Genomic DNA, 19410 nt, shown 5'->3' on the forward strand with positions numbered 1-19410 from the left:
TATAGACCACACTTCCGGTATTCTGAAATACCCTCTGGGAGAGAGGGGGGGGGGGGATGAATGAATGTGGATGAGAGCCTTGACATTAAGTGGTTGTAGCTACGGCTATGCGGGTGCTGGAGACATGATCCAATAGACTTGTATACGCCTGAGTCTCCTGAACACTGAGAGACCAATCCCAAGTAGATCGGCCGCAATTTCGCGGCCGAGCTATAGTCACTTTTCCACACCTGCCGAACTCCGCGTGCGCAGATTGATCTCTGGACAATCCAGAGAGACTTTGTGGGCAATCTGTGGAGTTCGGGAGTAGGTGCGGAAAAGTGACTATAACTTGGCAGAGAAATTGCAGATCGACTTGGGACTGGTCTCTCCGTATTCACACACACACACACACACACACACACACACACACACACACACACACACACACACACACACACACACATACACACACACACACACACACACACACACACACACACACACACACACACACACACACACACACACACACACACACACACACACACACACACACGCACACAGAATGGGAGAATGGCTTATATGTAAATAAATATTAACAATATTTACTTGCTAGCTCTCTAACGTTACTGGGATTAAAGCAAGCTATCAAAAAATATATATATAATAAAAAAAGAAATCCCGGGAGGGGCAGGGGTTCTCGTTGGGGCCGTCCCTTCAAGGCAATGGTACGGGAACACTGGTGGTCTATATGCTCACCTGGCCTCCCTCCTGCCGCTGAGCGCTGTAGTAGAGTTTGTCGATTTGTCGGACAAACTCCTCGAACTCTGGGATGATGAACTTCTTTCTGAAGGCCTGGGTGAGCAACATGATGTTGCTACCCACACACCTGTAGGACGACAGGTAAGATAAGATACAGTAAGACGAGATATTCCTTTATTGATCCACTTGGGGGAATTCAGGCATCATAGCAGCATGGGGCAGGGGTAGGGGAGGTACAGGTATGGGCAGGGTAAAAGTAGAAGACATAAAATACCGGCAATACAATTATAGTACAGTAGAAAAGTAGAAATAGGCAGTGTAAACAATATAGTTAACTCTGATTATTACATGGCGTTTTAACATTCGCCAAAATGCTTGATTGTGATTGGTCAATAGCGCTCGGTTGCCCATAAAAGCGGCCAATTATTTCTCAATAATTCACCATTATGCACAGCTGCACTACATCAGGTGCAATCAAGTCCACACACCTGCCGGCGATGACAGAGGAGCAACAGAACAACTGCGTCTGCATTTGATCTCGTCTTGTCGATGGTGTAAAATTAATTACGTACATTGTTAGTAAGTTAGCCCTGTAATAAGCGGGATAATGTATAGCTATACTCGGTCATTGTCGCAAAATAATTGACCTTCACTGCGTTTAGAAGACCTCGGCTGCGCCTCTGTGTTCCAGAACGCTGTGTCGGTCAATTATTTTGCGACAATGACCTCGTAGCTATACATTATCCCTTACATATATGCATCTGAGCAAGTATATGCAGATACTTGTATGTATATGCAGATGAGGGTATGTATGCCCTATCAGTTATATTATACATTACAATAAACATGTTTACAATAAACACTAGAATGATAATATAATACTATGAGTAAGTGTATACAGTATACACAGGTGCAGTATACATAAGGTACCCTAACTGGCGTGATATACGTCATTCGTTACACGTTATAGTCTGTGCAGGTGAGACAACATGATACCAACAAAACCCCATCAAAGAGATAAACAGAGATTAACCCTTTCACTACCACATTACCAAGGGGTTAACCCTTTCACTGCAACAATACAGGAGGTTAACCCTTTCACTGCCAGACGACAAAGGGTTAACACTTTCACTACCACACTACAGAAGGTTAACCCTTTCACTACCACACTACAGACGGTGGTAGTGAAAGGGTTAACCTTCTGTAGTGTGGTAGTGAAAGGGTTAACCTTCTGTAGTATGGTAGTGAAAGGGTTAATGGCTTTAGGTGGGGAGTTGTGACTCCTATTACCATGGAGTATTAGCCTCATTAACGATGGGCCCTTACCCCCGGACGCGTCATAGCAGGGTAAACACAGCTGCAGTTAATGACATTTACTAATATAGAGTAGGGGAGAACGGGGGACGTTGTCACACGGGTAGGTTGTCACATTCATTATATTTCACCACCAGAGGGTCCTGTCTCCCATATTTTGATATTTAAATGTCCAGAATTGGGGTCAGAGTTCACCTACATTGTCATCTTTGGAGTGAAACAGCTGAACTTGAGGTGAGAGGACTTTTTGTGTTTTTCATGTCCATTTGTAAATATTCCGCTCCTCAGTATTTTTCTTCTAGGATTTTACACAATTGGTTTATAATGAAACAATTATTACCCTTAAAAAGTGTGAAGGGATAGCTATAGTTTAGATTGTTGTTAGTTAGCTAACTAGTTGTTAGATGGCTGTTAGCCTTGATGCTTCAAGACATTCCAGTTGGGGTTGGTCGTCACATTTTCTTTGGGGTTGGTTGTCACATGTTGTGTAGGCTATTATTGTTAGGCCGATTTATTGTGTTCTTATTTTGTTATATAAGATGGCCTAAAGATGTGTTTCCTGTTTATGTTCATGTTAAGATGCATTAAGTTATGTATTTGTCAACTTGTCAATGCAATTAAACTTTCAAATTCAGTTCTGCCCTCTTCTTTTTAAGATTTTTCCGATTAAAACACATGGTGTGACAACCAACCCCATAGCGTGTGACAACCATCCCCATGATAGGGTTGGTTGTCACAATGTGTCAGAGTGTCTTTGATAGGTGATTAATTATTTGTTACAATACGTTGGAAAATGAGAGGGATACACATTTCAAGCCAATTTAATGTAGGAATGACTATTGAAAGCTGTTTTGATGATAATCTAGTCCGCTTGATCTAGGAGCGCCAGTGAGTCGGCGTTGATAAGAGTTCAACTGCATAGCGTTTTTGTAAATGCTGCCACAAGTCAAGCTTCCTCTGTGAGAAGAGAAAACTCTTGAGAAAAGATTAGACACTAAACATAATACCCAAGGCATTTTTCTTTGCATTAATCCAGTACTACATTTTTCTCAATGACGTAGAAAATCATACAGTTACAGTATATAATAATGTTATTCATTGTCCAAACTGCAAATCCTATGATCGAACACCAATTCAAACCATGAACATCAGACCGGCACATCCGGGTATCTCGCCTTTTTTCCCGCGGCTGCACCTACTTTTCGGGGGAAACGCAGACATGGTTCCTAGTGACCGCCTGTATTTGGCGTGTATAAAAACATCTGTGTGTATATGCAGGCTATACAGTATAATGCATTATTAGCAGGCGTTTTAGGTCTAAATGGGTTAAACATAATAGGTAATGAATGATGACTATTTCTGGGCAAAGTCAAAATATAAACATAACAGTACTGTAGGTATAATAGTGTTTTCCTTGGAATCGTCAGGTGTGTTAACAACTTAACATGCGTTTTTTTTTTTACTTGAACTTGAGGACTGCATCCTTTTTTTTTTGCAAAGCTTATCTTTATACGTTATGCTTATAGCACATGCATAAGCCTGGTCTCTTTTGAAAGATAACATTCTGATGTTTCTTACCCAATAAAGAGAAATCACTTTTAGTGCTGATGAAATAGAGTAACATAGGTCTGAACTTGAACTTGTATACCCCCCCCCCCCCCACATGTTTTTTAAAGATAGGTACAAGCTGGAAAACACAGCAAATCCATAGCCTGAAGTCTTATGTAGTACAGGTCGAAATTTATAAAAATCTGTTCAGAAATGAGTCTTCTATAGAGATCCCGGTAAACCGTGGGCCAAGAAAAAAGCTCTCTGGTATTCCATCTCCTCATCCACGGCCATGCATTCGGAATTTCTTTCACTTCTGGTTTTTACTCGTCACCTTTCACCTAGATCCCTTATTATACTGTATATTAGGGCTGACCTCGAGTAGTCGAATAGTCGACTAATCGGTCAAAAGTAGCCCTAGTCGACTGCCAACCTCTTAGTTATAGGCTCCTCTTAGTCTGAGGCTAACTGCCTAAGAAAACGGGCACAGAGGCACTGAAAGAGGATTTCACCCATCTAATGAACACACTAGAGTAGACAAATATCAAGATGTATCCATCAAGGGCGGTTAGGTGGCCGAGCGGAGATTGCGTTCGTCACCAGCCCCGGAGCTGAGCTGGATTTGCCTGTTCGAATCCAGCTCACAGCTCCGGGGTTGTCACCAGCTTGGCTGGCCGTCTGCACTAATACAATTGGCAGTATTAGAGGGTGGGAGAAGCTGGCGGGGTGGGTCCGGGTCGTTGTAAACAGCGACTCCTACAGTTCGGTCGGGGCGCCTGCTAAGCGCGGATAGGACTCGAGGGGGATAGTGTGGTCCTCCCACACGCTACGCCCTCTCGATGAGAATCCGCGCTGCCAGGTGAAAAGAAGCGGTGATTGGCTGGACGTGTGTCGGAGGAAGCACGTGGTAGCCTCCACTCTCCCAGATGATCTGACTGTGGGGGGTAAGTGCGCAGCGACCAGGAAGAGACTGGGAATTGGCATACGACTAACATTGGGATGGGAGAAAATCGGAGGAAAATGGAGGGGGAAAAAGACAAAAAAATAAAAATAAAAAAATGTATCCATCAGTGGACCAATTGCATGCTTTTGCAGAGGACAAGAAGCCTTCAGTCGACTCCTTCAGACATTAAGCACCCCCACAGCCCAAATGGAATGATACAAAAGATAGAAAATAGATATATTTATAATAAAAATTATAATAATAATAATTTTGCATTCAGGGGGGTAGTCGACTACCAGATGCACATTCTGTCATAGCTGGCTTGCAGGGAAACACCCTATACAGCCGTCACTAATACAAGGCCCTGTTAAGAGTGAGGAGGAGTGGAAAGAGACAGAATGCATAATTCATACAGAACATTTCCACCAAAATGAGAATTTTCCCCCCAGTATCCCAGGACCCTATTTATAGAGAGCACTTCTTCAGGGGGGCATGACAATAATGTCTCTTCACTCAGAGGACAAGCGGGGTGAGCTGGATTCATTAAGGTTGGAAACAGAGAGGGCTCTGTGTGACTGTGTTACAGACCAGAAGATCAATCACCATCATCATCATCATCATCATCATCATCATCATCATCATCATCATCATCATCATCATCACCAAAGCAAGTTAATTAAGAACAAATGCTAATTACAATAACGGTCTGGTAAGAGACAAAAGACCTTCTGAGGGAACGGGGGTTCTGATAAGAAAAAGAAAAACATACACATACACACATATATAAATACATACATACACAGTATGACACACACACACAAAGACCTACATACACAGATAAACACATACATAAATATATACATATTAGGGCTGCCCCTGATTAGTTGAATAGTCGACTAATCGATCGAAAGGAGCCGTAGTCGACTGCCAACCTCTTAGTCGAATGCAAAAAAATATATATATTATAATTTTCTTAATTTTTTTTTTTGTTATCATTCTTTCCAAAAGCAAAGAGGCCTAGAAGCGTGGCTAATGCTAATGGCGCGCATACAGGCGCATTAAGCACCCCCCACAGAAATGTTTTGTTACAAAGACTTCATTTCCTGCATTCTGGTGCAGGAATTTTTTTATTTGTACCCTTTAAATTCCAGTGTTTGTGATGACATCACAAATTATTGTTAAAAAAAAGGCTGACATATATGATTAGCAACAACACTGATTTTGATGGATTTTCAGTTTTTTTGTGATGTCAGATTGAAAATAATACAATCTTTTATTCAACTTCAGCCCTGATCATAACACCACATATTCATTTTATAATTATATCCCTTTAAATGCCAGTGTGTGTGATGGCATATATTTGCGTGCGGCTCCCTTTGTGTGTGTGTGTGAGCAAGAGAGAGAGAGAGAGAGATAGTTCTCCAACTTGTGTGAGTTGATCTCCTGGTTGTTCCCCACCTAGGTTATCTAACTATTGTGCCGCTGCAACTAGAAACACTGACCTGGCCTGCTTCTAAGTTCAGTGGCCTGACTGCATATATATATATATTTTTTTTAATCTTATTTTATTTTTATTTTATTTATCCCTTTCCAGGGTTCATTATTTTACAGCTTGCTCCAGAGTCGCCGGCAACCCAGGAATGAGTGCTTTAGGGACAGTAAGAAAAACATGTGGCAGAATGAGTGTTGTACGTTAGGGGTGTAAAGTACTTGAGTAATTGTACTTTGTTACAATACTTAAGTACTGTTTTGGGGGATTTGTACTTTACTCTAGTATTATTAGGTTTCTATACTTGTACTTTTACTAAATTACATTTCAGAGAAAAAAAACATACTTTTTACTCCTTACATTTAAAATGCAGACCTACAAAGTACAAAGTACAACTCTCGCAGGTCCAACCATTTTAATTAGTATATTTGTTTCTCTGGCCCAACTAACGTTAACGTTATTAATCCTGCGGCCGCTCTTTATTTAAAAACAGCCAATCAAATCCCCATCAATGACATCTAATTGATCGAGAGTTCCCTTGCTCGCCGAACTATAAACGGCGTCGCCATAGTCTAACAAAGGGAGGGCAGTCATCTGGACCAGGGTAAGCTTGGTAGATTCTGTAAAAGAAGAGCAATTCCTAGACAGGAAGCCAAGGAATCAAGTACTTTTAGAGTCGCCGTTAACACACCCATAACCGGCACGGAACCCAGATTGCATCCCAGACAATATATCAAATACATCCAGAAAACAACACAAGTTGTTGTCCAAGCCATCGAAACCGGCTGGTTTATTGGGATTTACTAAGCTTACTAAGCTCTTCCAAAACCTTTTTCTTAAGATGGCTTTGCCACTTGATAAATAATAGAATCCTCTAGGTCTGGCTGACAAAGTGAGCATACGAATATAACTGCCATTATCTAGTGTTCAGCCAGAATGGTGCCCTTTTAACAGCTCCCCTTTCTCTCTCTCTCTCTCTCTCCTCTCATCCATCTCCCTCTCTCCTCTCATAGTCTATTGGTCTGTCTGTCCGTCTCTCTCTCTCTCTCTCTCTCTCTCTCTCTCTCTCTCTCTCTCTCTCTCTCTCTCTCTCTCTGTATGCTGTAGCAGGGTTGTAGCAGCTGCACCCACCACACAACAACAAAAACACCCTGAATCCAGTTTGCAAGCCCCAGCCCTGGCCTTACATAACCTTAACCCGCCCCTCCCGCCCCACCCACCCACCCTCACTGTAAGAACAGAATGCCACTATCATTTACCATTTCATGGAATCAAAGCAGTGGACACAGAAAACACATTTCCCCCACACACAGTGTGCTTCTGACAGCGCAGACGTCACGATCCTGCATGATCACTAATAACAACAACGTTAAGCTTCACTTACTTTCTGAAGAGCTCCTGGTCCATCATCACCGTTCCCACGGAGTCACGCGTGGACTGACGCATCTGGCGAACGCAGTCACGCAACCGAGGGTCGGAGGTCAACAAACCCGTCTTCCTCAGTGCCTGGGGAACAGGGTGAAAGGGGACGGGTGAAAGGGTGCATGTGAGGGTATATAGATAGACAGGCATGAGAGGCATAGGGGAGGGGGGAGAGAGCGAGAGAGAGAGAGGGAGACACGTGTGTGTGTCAATGACATTGTCACAACAATAATGTAGCGGGAACAAACGTACAGCAAAGTAGATTTTATGCTAACGGGGGACATCCAAGGGCTCAGATGATCCTCTGTATGCCCCCGGACATGGCCTCAAGTGTCCCTTCCCTGCAGGTGAGGCCCGGAGGAAGTACGGATCACTACCCCGTGAAGGATCACTACCAAACACCCATGCTGACAGCTACAGTGTGAGAGATATGTGTCTATTTCGGGGTGCCCTCGCGTGCGTTGACATCAGACTTCGCCTCGAGGGGGGGCTTACTGGTTATTTTCAAACTCATTAATCTGATAACTGATTCAATGAGTGCGCCGTGGTCTGAGGAGCACATGACTGGACGCTTTTTCTGTTATTGTGTGTCAGTGGGTCATATTGATTAGCACCTGGCGCGGCGGAGATACCAGACACCGAATCATCCCGAGGCGCCGGGAAAGAGCAGCCGCGCTTTCCTGTCGTCGCCCCGAGTTAACCCGTCCACACCGTTCAGACCGGCGAGCGCGATGTCGTGCCTGGACTGATTTCTCTGTGTGCCACGCGGGCACCTCTACGCGTGATTGGAGCAGAATCTCCTGGTTTGACCCACAGCACAGACACGACTTCTGGTGTGAACAGAGAACGGTGCTTCATGGCGTTTTTTGGCATCCTCTCTCTGTCTCTGGTGTCAGCCTGCGACAGTGAATGCTGAACTATAGTCCGGGGGGGCGACAGTGGCTCGGGAGGTAGAACGGTCGTCTGGTAATCCGGAGGTTCCCGGGTTCGATTCCCGCTCCTCCCAGGCAGCGTGTTAACTTGAAGTGTCCTTGAGCAAGACACTTAACCCCTAACTGCTCCCGATGAGCAGGTTGGCACCTTGCATGGTGCACCTTGCCTCTGCCGTCAGTGTGTGAATGTGTGAGTGAATGGGTCAATGTGAGGAACAAATTGTAAAGCGCTTTGGATAAAAGCGCTATATAAATGCACCATTTGCCATTTTTATTTGTACAAAGTAAAAGGCAAAGTTTATTTATCACATGTACAATGGCAGTGAAATGCTTCCTCTGTGAACCCCCCTTGACTGTGTGTGCATAAAAGAACAACTCTCTTAATGAACGCAATAAAACTCAATAATTAATATGACTCAATAAAACTCTTAATAAAACTCAGTTGAAAAAAAATAAAAACTGCCGTGTATAGCAGCACTATCCGTAGCAGTTATCCTTCAGTTATGTAACTATCAAAGTGCGGTGTTTGTAGTATCTTTGTTCTATTCTAGGTTGGTTCTATAGTAGTAACTAACATGTCTGTAAGTATGGAGAATGATCTTGTCTCTTCCAATTGCAAAAATAACCTATAATTGATACAGTCAATGAGAACTTGGATAAGGTGATTGGCACATTGTCGTGCTGTTTTTCAGACTTCTGGGACAACAATCCCATAGATTTAAGTCACAAGTGACTACCCTGGTAAGATTAATGTAATGGTTATGTCCCCAAGGGTCCACCTCAAGCCTCTGATTTTTATCTCAAAGACCCATCTATATAACTACTAATTATATTAGTAGAAGCACAATGCCATACTAATACATAAACATATAGAACACACAACACATTCATTTAGTTTTTAGTTTGACAATTATCGAGAGTAACTGAGTTTGAACATGGCCACCAGTGATGTCATTGGGGACATTGAACCCTTGTGTAATCAAATGATGTACATGGAAGAATAGCAACACGTTGTCTTATAGGGACACAAGGAACACAAGGATTAAATGTCCCTGATGACATCACTGGTGGCCACACTCAAACTCATTACTCTTGATAACTGTCAAACTAAATGAACGTGTGCAAAACAGAGAGTGTGCGTGAGATTATGTGCAAAATAAATCAGCGTTATTTTTTATTTATGAAGTGCCCCTGTAAGCTTTGCCAGAACAAAGTATATCCATTGGATGACAAATGTGTTTTATAATTGTGTGTTCTATTATGTTTATGTTTATGTTTATTAGTATGGCATTGTGCTTCTACTTTGTGCCCCTTTAAAACGCATGTCTGGGAAAACCAATCCACGTGTTATAGAATTGGCTTTAATTCACATCACTGCTCACACTTCTGGGATCATGAGGTCCTTCCACCTCCTGACTCACTACATTAGCGGCTATCTCCGTAAGAAGAGCACCTCACCGCTCTCTCTCTCTCTCGCCCTCTTCTCCTGACTCACTACATTAGCAGCTGTCTCTGTATGAACGCCTCGCCGGTCTCTCTGTCTCTCTCTCTCCTCCTGACCCAGTACTTTCTACAACCCCCCCCCCCCCCCCCCCCCCCCCGCAGTCATCCGTGGCATAGCAACGAGCTGGACAACTTGTGCCCCCGAGATATACGAGATATACGAGATATACACGCGCACCTATCAAAATGACCCAGTTGTCATAGATGCAACGGCAGCGAGGCACTAAGGCATTTATGTCTGCTTTATTGGCAGCACAGTGAGGAGCGACAGGAAGTACGGGGAGAAGGGGGGGGGGGGGGGGGGGGGGGGGGGGGGGGATGACGTGCAACATACTGTAGGTCCCAGGATGGCTTTATATATACAATATACAAAACGGGAAAAAAATGTATAGAGATGTAGTGCAAATATTTTTGTAATAAATATATCAAATATATCAAATATGGTGTAGTGTTAAAAGGTGTTTAAAGTGTCTAAAGTGAATGTTAAGGTGAATGTTTAAAGTGAGTGTGTGCATGTGGATGTGTGCGCAATGAATGTAGAATGGATGGGTTAGTTTTGCATAGAGTCATTGAGCATCCTGATGGCTTGGGGATAGAAGCTCCTTCTGAGAACGGGATCCACAAAGAATGGATTGCACAGTGCTAGTGGCACCCTACTTACAATTCATTATGAATTGAAAATGGGGGACCCTGGTGTAAACAAGATGAAAGTCTCTCTCTGGTCTGCATCCCCTTAACAATTGTGTGTATTGAGCTGTACTGTATTGTACCCATTCTGCAATCTGTTAATACAATTTTCAATTGAACATTTTATTAACAGATTGCAGAATGGGTACAATACAGTAAGGCTCAATACACACAATTGTTAAGGGGATGCAGACCAGAGAAAGACTTTCATCTTGTTTACATCAGGGTCCCCCAAGTAGGGTGCAACTAGCACCGTGCAATCCATTCTTTGTGGATCCCGCCTGAGTCTCTCTGTACCGGCCATGAGACTCCAGTAGCGCTTGCCTGACCGCAGCAGTGCAAAGAGGCAGTTGTTTGGGTGGCTAGAATCTTTGACTATTCTCTTTAGCCTTGGCCCTGCAACGCCTGCTACAATTCTTATACTACTACCTATCTTGCCAATATGTCTATACTACTATGCACTTACAGTGCAACTGTAACACTCAAGCTCGATACTATCTGACGAACAACGCCACTGACCCTTAGGTGCCAGAGATGTATGTACCCCTCCTGGTCACATGTTCACAATCTGTGAGTCGCTTTGCACAAAAAAAAAGACTAAATTGTAAATTGAAATTGTAATTGATTAGTAGGGATGGGTACCGAATCCGGTACTTTTACCGCGAAACGAAACCTATGAAGTGTGCCGCACGTTCACGTCAACGTTCACGTGCACAATACACGTTTACCTAGGATTTGACTTGATTCAACAACAACAAAGCAGTCGGGGCAATGGCAAGCCGAAAACAGTTACACGTTACAAAGCTAGATGCAGACAACGCTCGCTGCAATATTATATATTATATATATACAAATTGTTCTAAAAAATAATAATGATAATAAATTATTTGAAGTTTGGACAAACTCAGGTAGGTAATTACATTTTTAGACACTAAAGTAGAGAAAAAAGTTACCGTCGGGTACCGGTATTGATTCAAATGTGAACCCAACCCTATTGATTAGAGCTGTGGATGTTAGCACACCACCGGGACGCCCCTGATGGGCCTGTTTCAAAACAGTTCGCTATGTGTACGTGAGGAAGCGTTGGGGGGGGGGGGGGGGGGGGGTTAACTGGCCATAGGTTTAAAGCAATAACCTGTTAAATATCACAGCCTGCCTGCACAGACACCACCCCAGTCTTTTAATAGACGTTTGCTCCGTTCATTTGAGTATGCATATGAAGGGTGCCCCTGGCAAGACTTTGAAAGTGTGAGTTATGGCACAAGCACTCAAGACCGGAGACAAACCCCCTTGACGCCTCCGGGGAAAGTAAACGGGGTGTGTGTGCACAGAACTACGTGTTCCTTATTCAGTTTGAAGTCTTTCACAAGCTGCCTAGGTCCCTCCTCCACCAGAACTTGATATTTGGGTGCTGGACGTCCTGTTTTCATTTTGAGCTCTTTGTGCTTATTGAGGCTCCTAAGTGTTTAAACTAAACTATTTAGGATAGGACTATCCTGAATTTCCCCAAGGGGATGAATAAAGTATCTATCGATCTCTATCTATCTATCTATCTATCTATCTATCTATCTATCTATCTATCTATCTATCTATCTATCTATCTATCTATCTATCTATCTATCTATCTATCTATCTATCTATCTATCTATCTATCTATCTATCTATCTATCTATCTATCTATCTATCTATCTATCTATCTATCTATCTATCTATCTATCTATCTATCTATCTATCTATCTATCTATCTATCTATCTATCTATCTATCTATCTATCTATCTATCTATCTATCTATCTATCTATCTATCTATCTATCTATCTATCTATCTATCTATCTATCTATCTATCTATCTATCTATCTATCTATCTATCTATCTATCTATCTATCTATCTATCTATCTATCTATCTATCTATCTATCTATCTATCTATCTATCTATCTATCTATCTATCTATCTATCTATCTATCTATCTATCTATCTATCTATCTATCTATCTATCTATCTATCTATCTATCTATCTATCTATCTATCTATCTATCTATCTATCTATCTATCTATCTATCTATCTATCTATCTATCTATCTATCTATCTATCTATCTATCTATCTATCTATCTATCTATCTATCTATCTATCTATCTATCTATCTATCTATCTATCTATCTATCTATCTATCTATCTATCTATCTATCTATCTATCTATCTATCTATCTATCTATCTATCTATCTATCTATCTATCTATCTATCTATCTATCTATCTATCTATCTATCTATCTATCTATCTATCTATCTATCTATCTATCTATCTATCTATCTATCTATCTATCTATCTATCTATCTATCTATCTATCTATCTACTGTATACGGTGGTGTAGGGGTTAACACTGTCGCCTCACAGCAAGAAGCTCCAGGGTTCGATTCCCGCTTGGGGACCAGGTTTCCGTGTTGCCAGGTACCCAGGTGGGGTATCTCCCAGGCTTTTCCGTGTGGAGTTTGCATGTTCTCCCCCCCGTGCTCGCAAGGGTTTTACTGTAATTTTATATTAGAATGTATATACACATAACATAGGAAATGTGAATATTAATATTATTATATTCTTAGGCTTATTTTATTCTTTATTCTTAGGCAATTTTTTTGTTATTCTTATTCGTGACTTTGTTTTGTCTACCTAAATGTTTACTGTGAGCGATTTGTAGTGCCAAATTTCCCTCAGGATGATTAAAGTATTTATATTCTATTCTATACCACACACGATGCTTACTTATCCCCATTACGCCGGCTGGCACATAGAGCAGCAACAAAGTTTCTCCACTTCGCATCTGTCTTTGGCCATCTTCATACGAGTTTGGTACTCATGTGGGCCTTCACATCCAGATGTTGGGGTTTCTTTTGTTGCCGTTTCCGTAGCATATAGTTTTTTTTTACAGAATACTAAGAATAGGGTTGCTAGCCATACAGTATGTCTAACCTCTGGCCATTGCTGGCCATTGGAAGGGGTGGAGTTGGTTAGTTAGTCCTCTCCCCTAAACCTATGTCTTCCCGGTAATGGGTTACAGACTCACACCACATGAGACCAGACAGGCTTAAGGTTGTGTACAAGCTGTCCCGGCACGTCAAGCCCAACCAACTCCGGTTACCATGTACAGTAGGTGGCAACTGACTAGCAATCTACTACTACTGGCAACACACGATGCAGCTGTACAATAAAATGTTGGAAAAAGATTAACTACATATACTCCGGTCTCCTCTCCATCCCCACCACCAACATGCGGACTGTTGGTCCCAGAGCCTTCTCTGTGGCCGCACCCACCCTCTGGAACTCACTCCCTCCAAACATCTGTAGTGCTACATCCCTGCACTCTTTCAAATCCCAAGTCAAAACCCACCTTTTCACCAAATTTGTAAATGACTGCCTGATTTCCCCTTTTTTTCTTTCGTTTTCTTTCTTTCTTTCCTTTTGATTAATATTTTGCTGTTACGTTGTTCCCTTTCCCCCTCCCTTAGCTGTTAAGCGCCTTGGGTCTCCTGAAAGGCGCTATATAAATTGAAGATATTATTATTATTATTATTATTATTATTATTATTATTATTATTATTATTATTATTATTATTATTATTATTATTATTATTATTATTATTATTATTATATGATGTCACTAATCACTATTATGTATACAATAAAAAATATATTTTCAGAATCATTTCGTTTTTATTTCCTTAAAGGTAGAATCTGTAATGCCATCAAACAGCAAACTCCAGACAAAATAAACGTGCTTCATATTGCACATTGCTTTGCATTTCTTTGTTTTGGTCTGATGTTTTGGTTGCGGTTGGGTGGAGACAGGGGAGGGGTTGCTATTGCTGGCCTCACCTTAGGCTCTGCCAGGAGAAATCCACACTATAATTTATCTACATCATAACCTTTTATGGGTTTAAATTGCACCTGACTTCTCTTGGCAGGGGCTTAGGTGTAGCCAGCAATAGAAACCCATCCCCACTAAACCCCAACAACACACAAACCCAACAAAAAAATGAAAGATTGTTTTAGTGTTGCCTATAGAGGTCACCTGTCCTAGAGGTCTTGCTGACATTGCAGATTATACCTTTTAAAAATACCCCATTTTCATCCATCGTCATTTGCATCAATCTGATACTACCATACTATAATCTCTACATCTAAGCTTAAAAAAGCAGGTCACCTCTATTATTTCACAAAGAAGAAAAGGTGAGTATTGTTTTTATGCGGCTTCAGCCTCCAAAACGCCCCCTGCTTGTTACCGTCTGACGACACTGTAAACAAGGGGGCGCTGCTGTCATTTGAGAAATAAACCATAATAAACCACCCCCCAAATCTGCAATAGATACAGTTTGGATTAACTTGTGCTCTTTCTTTTTACGGATGGTTGCATCAATGTTACACTTTTGCATATAATTATAGACATAACATTACACATTACATAACTCCTTGGGAGTTTGGGACCTGACCTCTGACCTCCCCTGGTGACCCGGTGTGGTGGATTCCTGCAGCTCCTGTTTCACTCCTCAGAAGAGAGATTAGCTTGTGTCAAAGGTCCCTCCTTTTAGGAATAAGAATGTGTTGTGGTACAGTGTGTATGCTCCACACGCGTGTGTATGTGTGTGTGTGTGTGTGTGTGTGTGTGTGTGTGTATGTCCATCAAAGGTCCCTCCTTTTAAAAATAAGAATGTGTTGTCGTACAGTGTGTACGCTCCACGTGTGTGTGTGTGTGTGTGTGTGTGTGTGTGTGTGTGTGTGTGTGTGTGTGTGTGTGTGTGTGTGTGTGTGTGTGTGTGTGTGTGTGTGTGTGTGTGTGTGTGTGTGTGTGTGTATGTGTGTGTGTGTGTGTGTGTGTGTGTACACAATGTGAAGTTACATCGTCACCTTCTTCAAATAATGGCTTACGTCACTTTTTGAGGAAAATTATGTTTTTGTCTATAAGTCATCTCTTCATGACGCTGGCCACCTCCGGTCAAACTGCCTACATCCTTATTCATTGAAAAGATCACGCTGTTCCTACTTCCTACCCAGTTTGTGTGAAGTGTGATGTAATAAATATCATATTATATATACTTGGTGCAGTTTATTCAGTTGTTCTCCAAACTTGAATATATGACATAAGCAATACCACCCACTACCATCTGACACTGTTATTTGTGTATTGTTATTTTGTATATTGTACAGTATTGTAACATTGTCTATTCACTCTATTGTATAATATTTTATGTTTCTGTATAGTATGTTATGTTTCTTGTATAGTATTTAATGTTTCTTGTATAGTATTTTATGTTTCTGTATAGTATGTTATGTTTCTTGTATAGTATTTAATGTTTCTTGTATAGTATTTTATGTTTCTGTATAGTATTTTATGTTTCTGTATAGTATTTTATGTTTCTGTATAGTATTTAATGTTTCTTGTATAGTATTTTATGTTTCTGTATAGTATTTTATGTTTCTGTATAGTATTTTATGTTTCTGTATAGTATTTTATGTTTCTCTTTTATTACTTGTGTGATTTTATTACTGCAACTTAAGTTTGAGTCCCAAATATTGTTGTATGCAAATATGATGACAATAAAGTACAATCTAATCTAATCTAATCTAAGCCATTCTTTTCAGAAGGTGAGGATAATGTGAGGGGGGGTTGGAGGATAATGTGAGGGGGGGTTGGAGGATAATGTGAAGGGGGGTTGGAGACTCACGGAGATGAACTGTGTGAGGTTCGCCTGTTCCCTGGACCTTTAATTCCCTGTCTCCTCACCTCTCCAGCCCCCACCCTCGCGTTCGTTTACTCTCCTCTGCTCTTCAGCAGCCCACACCCTTGGACTACCTTTCACAGCTGTGTTAAGTTATGATTAGCGCCCCAGAGGGCTTTAAATACCTGGACTTCCCCTCCAGTCCTCGTCGGGTCGTTCCGTATCCGTATCTTATCTGTATCTGTATGCTGGTTCTTCTCCGGCGTGAGACGAGGTGCCAGCCATCGCCACCTGTCGCCGTTTGCCTGGAGTGGGACACAGCCGGTGCGCTCTCTAATTCTCTACGGGAGGTTTTCCAGTGTCCCACTCTAGACGTCTAGCCGGCGGGCTACTACTCCAGACGCGCATCGCTTCCTAATCCTCTACGGGAGGATGCGTCTCTCCGAGCCGGCGCGCTCTTCAAGCCGACGCGCCCCACTCCAGACCCCGAGCCGGCGCGCTCTCCAAGCCGGCGCACATCGCTCCCTATCCTACGGGGGGATGCGCGCTCTTCAAGCCGACGCGCCCCACTCCAGACCCCGAGCCGGCGCGCTCTCCAAGCCGGCGCACATCGCTCCCTATCCTACGGGGGGATGCGCGCTCTTCAAGCCGACGCGCCCCACTCCAGACCCCGAGCCGGCGCGCTCTCCAAGCCGGCGCACATCGCTCCCTATCCTACGGGGGGATGCGCGCTCTTCAAGCCGACACGCCCCACTCCAGACGTCTAGCCGGCGCGCTACTACTCCAGACGCGCATCGCTTCCTAATCCTCTACGGGAGGATGCGTCTCTCCGAGCCGGCGCGCTCTCCGAGCCGGCGCGCTCTTCAAGCCGACGCGCCCCACTCCAGACCCCGAGCCGGCGCGCTCTTCAAGCCGACGCGCTCCACTCCAGACGTCTAGCCTGCGCGCTCCTACTCCATCCCTGTAAGCAGCTCTGGCCCTCGCCCTGTCCAAGGCCTTAACCCTGTTTTCTCTGTCCCTGTCTCCAGCCCGCCTCCCCGGGCCTCTGTCCCTGTTCCCCTCTCCAGTGCCCCTGTTCCTGCCCTGTCCTTTGCCCTGGCCCTGTCCTTTAGCCTTAGCCCCTTAGCCTGCTCGCCTCTTAAAGGCACAGTGCCAAGTTTCCCTAATTCTTGTTTCCAGTATTTTGTGTTCTCCCTTAAAGGGACAGTGCCGCTTTTTGTTTGTATTCAATAAATGCCCTGTTCTTGGCTTACTCTCATACCTGTCTTGTGTTGTGCGATTGGGGTCGGTTACAAACCTTAACAAACTGGGAGAGAGGGATCATCTGTTTCCCTTCTGTGATGGTGTAGAAGAGTAGGTCCTCCAGCCCCAACACAAGCCTGTTCCTGTCCACAACAACAAGGACCCGTTAGTATTATTATTATTATTATTATTATTATTATTATTATGATGCCCATCTCTGAACCACACAGGCCATTATTAATACACACACATGGGACCATGTTTAAACTGCTGTGTCAGCAGTGCTTGTGTGCGTGTATGCTTGTGTGTGTGTGTGTGTGTGTGTGTGTGTGTGTGTGTGTGTGTGTGTGTGTGTGTGTATGCTTGTGTGTGTGTGTGCGTGTGTGTGTGTGTGTGTGTGTGTGTGTGTGTGTGTGTATGCTTGTGTGTGAGTGTGTGTGTGTATGCTTGTGTGTGAGTGAGTGTGTGTGTGTGTATGCTTGTGTGTGTGTGTGTGTGTTTGTTTGTTTGTTTGTTTGTTTGTGTGTATGCTTGTATGTGTGTGTGTGTGCATGTGTCTGCTTGTGTGTGAGTGTGTGTGTGTGTGTGTATGCTTGTGTGTGTTTGTTTGTTTGTTTGTTTATTTGTTTGTTTATGTGTGTGTGTGACGTGTGTGTGTATGCTTGTGTGTGTGTGTGCAGCGTGTGTGTGTTGTTTGTTTGTTTGTTTATTTGTTTGTTTATGTGTGTGTGTGTGTGTGTGTGTGTGTGTGTGTGTGTGTGTGTGTGTGTGTGTGTGTGTCACCACTAATTGTCATAAACATGCATAGAATACTTGTATCATATACAGTACATGTTAATAATCCAATATGGGATGACCCTTTACTTTTAATGGGACCTCTTCACTCCTGCTAAATTAAACTATATGGCTGAAGTCATTAGGCGAAATTACACATACACATTTTGAAATATGTTAAACACATTTATTCTAGGCTTGAGTGACTTTCTTAGTGTAAGTATGATGAAAGAACTTGTAACTACTCATACAGATTGTCAGTAGATGTGTTATTCTAACCATCATCAAACTGTTTATTATTATTATTATTATTATTTACTTGCAGTGTCCCTCGTCCATGTCCATCACCTGGTCCGCCTGGTGATGGAAGGCCCGCGGACCCAGGAGCTGAACAGGTTGCGTCTTGCTGCAGGACACGCCGCTGCCGTCGGCTCCAACTCTGGCGGAGTTCATTGCATTTTTAAGTAATTGTAAAACTCCCGCATTAGTTGCCCGTAGCCTCTTCAGACAATGCATTGTGATAAAAGAAGGCCTGGAAAAAAATCCCGTAAATCCCGAATATACTTAAGCGATTTGGCTAATTACTTAGCGTCTAGTTCCCCTTGCCTTGCTCCTCAGACGCTTTTAACGCCCGCTGACATGCGGCACCAGTGCGGCCAGTTGCTGGGGGGTGGGGCCGTGACAGAGGCCAGGCCAGGGCCACATGTTGGCGGACAGATGGAGGGTGTCGATGACCAATAGCAACCAAATCCAAACTATGAATAGAAGGCTTTACGACGCATTCCATGGCACAGGTACTATAATTTTTTGTTGCTCGTAAGTTTCTGGCTGATGTAAGGTCCGTGTGGCTATGCCGGGATGTTCCAAAAGTCGAGTGATGCCGTTATACGTGTGTGTCACCTGGGACGAAAATACATGGAGTGGGGCAACATGAGTGACACGCATGAGCACATATTATGCAGAGTAGGCACATACTGTACACGACAAACAGCTGTTCAGGCTAGAGTATTATCATTATTATTATTATTATTATTATTATTATTATTATTATTATTATTATTATTATTATTATTATTATTATTATTATTATTATTATTATTA

At 42.8% G+C, this 19410-nt stretch overlaps 1 protein-coding gene across 1 annotated transcript in view; it reads right to left on the reverse strand.

Moving 5' to 3' along the window:
• Nucleotides 1-19082, reverse strand: part of gls2a (glutaminase 2a (liver, mitochondrial)) — a 46227-nt gene extending 27145 nt beyond the window's left edge. Inside the window, exons 1-4 of the mRNA XM_084333002.1 lie at nucleotides 18629-19082; nucleotides 17591-17678; nucleotides 7423-7544; nucleotides 742-871 (exon numbers count right to left, since the gene is read on the reverse strand). Coding sequence (XP_084189128.1) covers nucleotides 742-871; nucleotides 7423-7544; nucleotides 17591-17678; nucleotides 18629-18825 — 537 coding nt within the window. The 5' untranslated portion in view covers nucleotides 18826-19082. The remainder of the gene's footprint in view (nucleotides 1-741; nucleotides 872-7422; nucleotides 7545-17590; nucleotides 17679-18628) is intronic.
• Nucleotides 19083-19410: the final 328 nt, after the last annotated feature.

Source organism: Notolepis coatsorum (genome assembly GCF_963971535.1).
Source record: "Notolepis coatsorum genome assembly, chromosome: 17".
Classification (NCBI taxonomy): Eukaryota; Metazoa; Chordata; class Actinopteri; order Aulopiformes; family Paralepididae; genus Notolepis; species Notolepis coatsorum.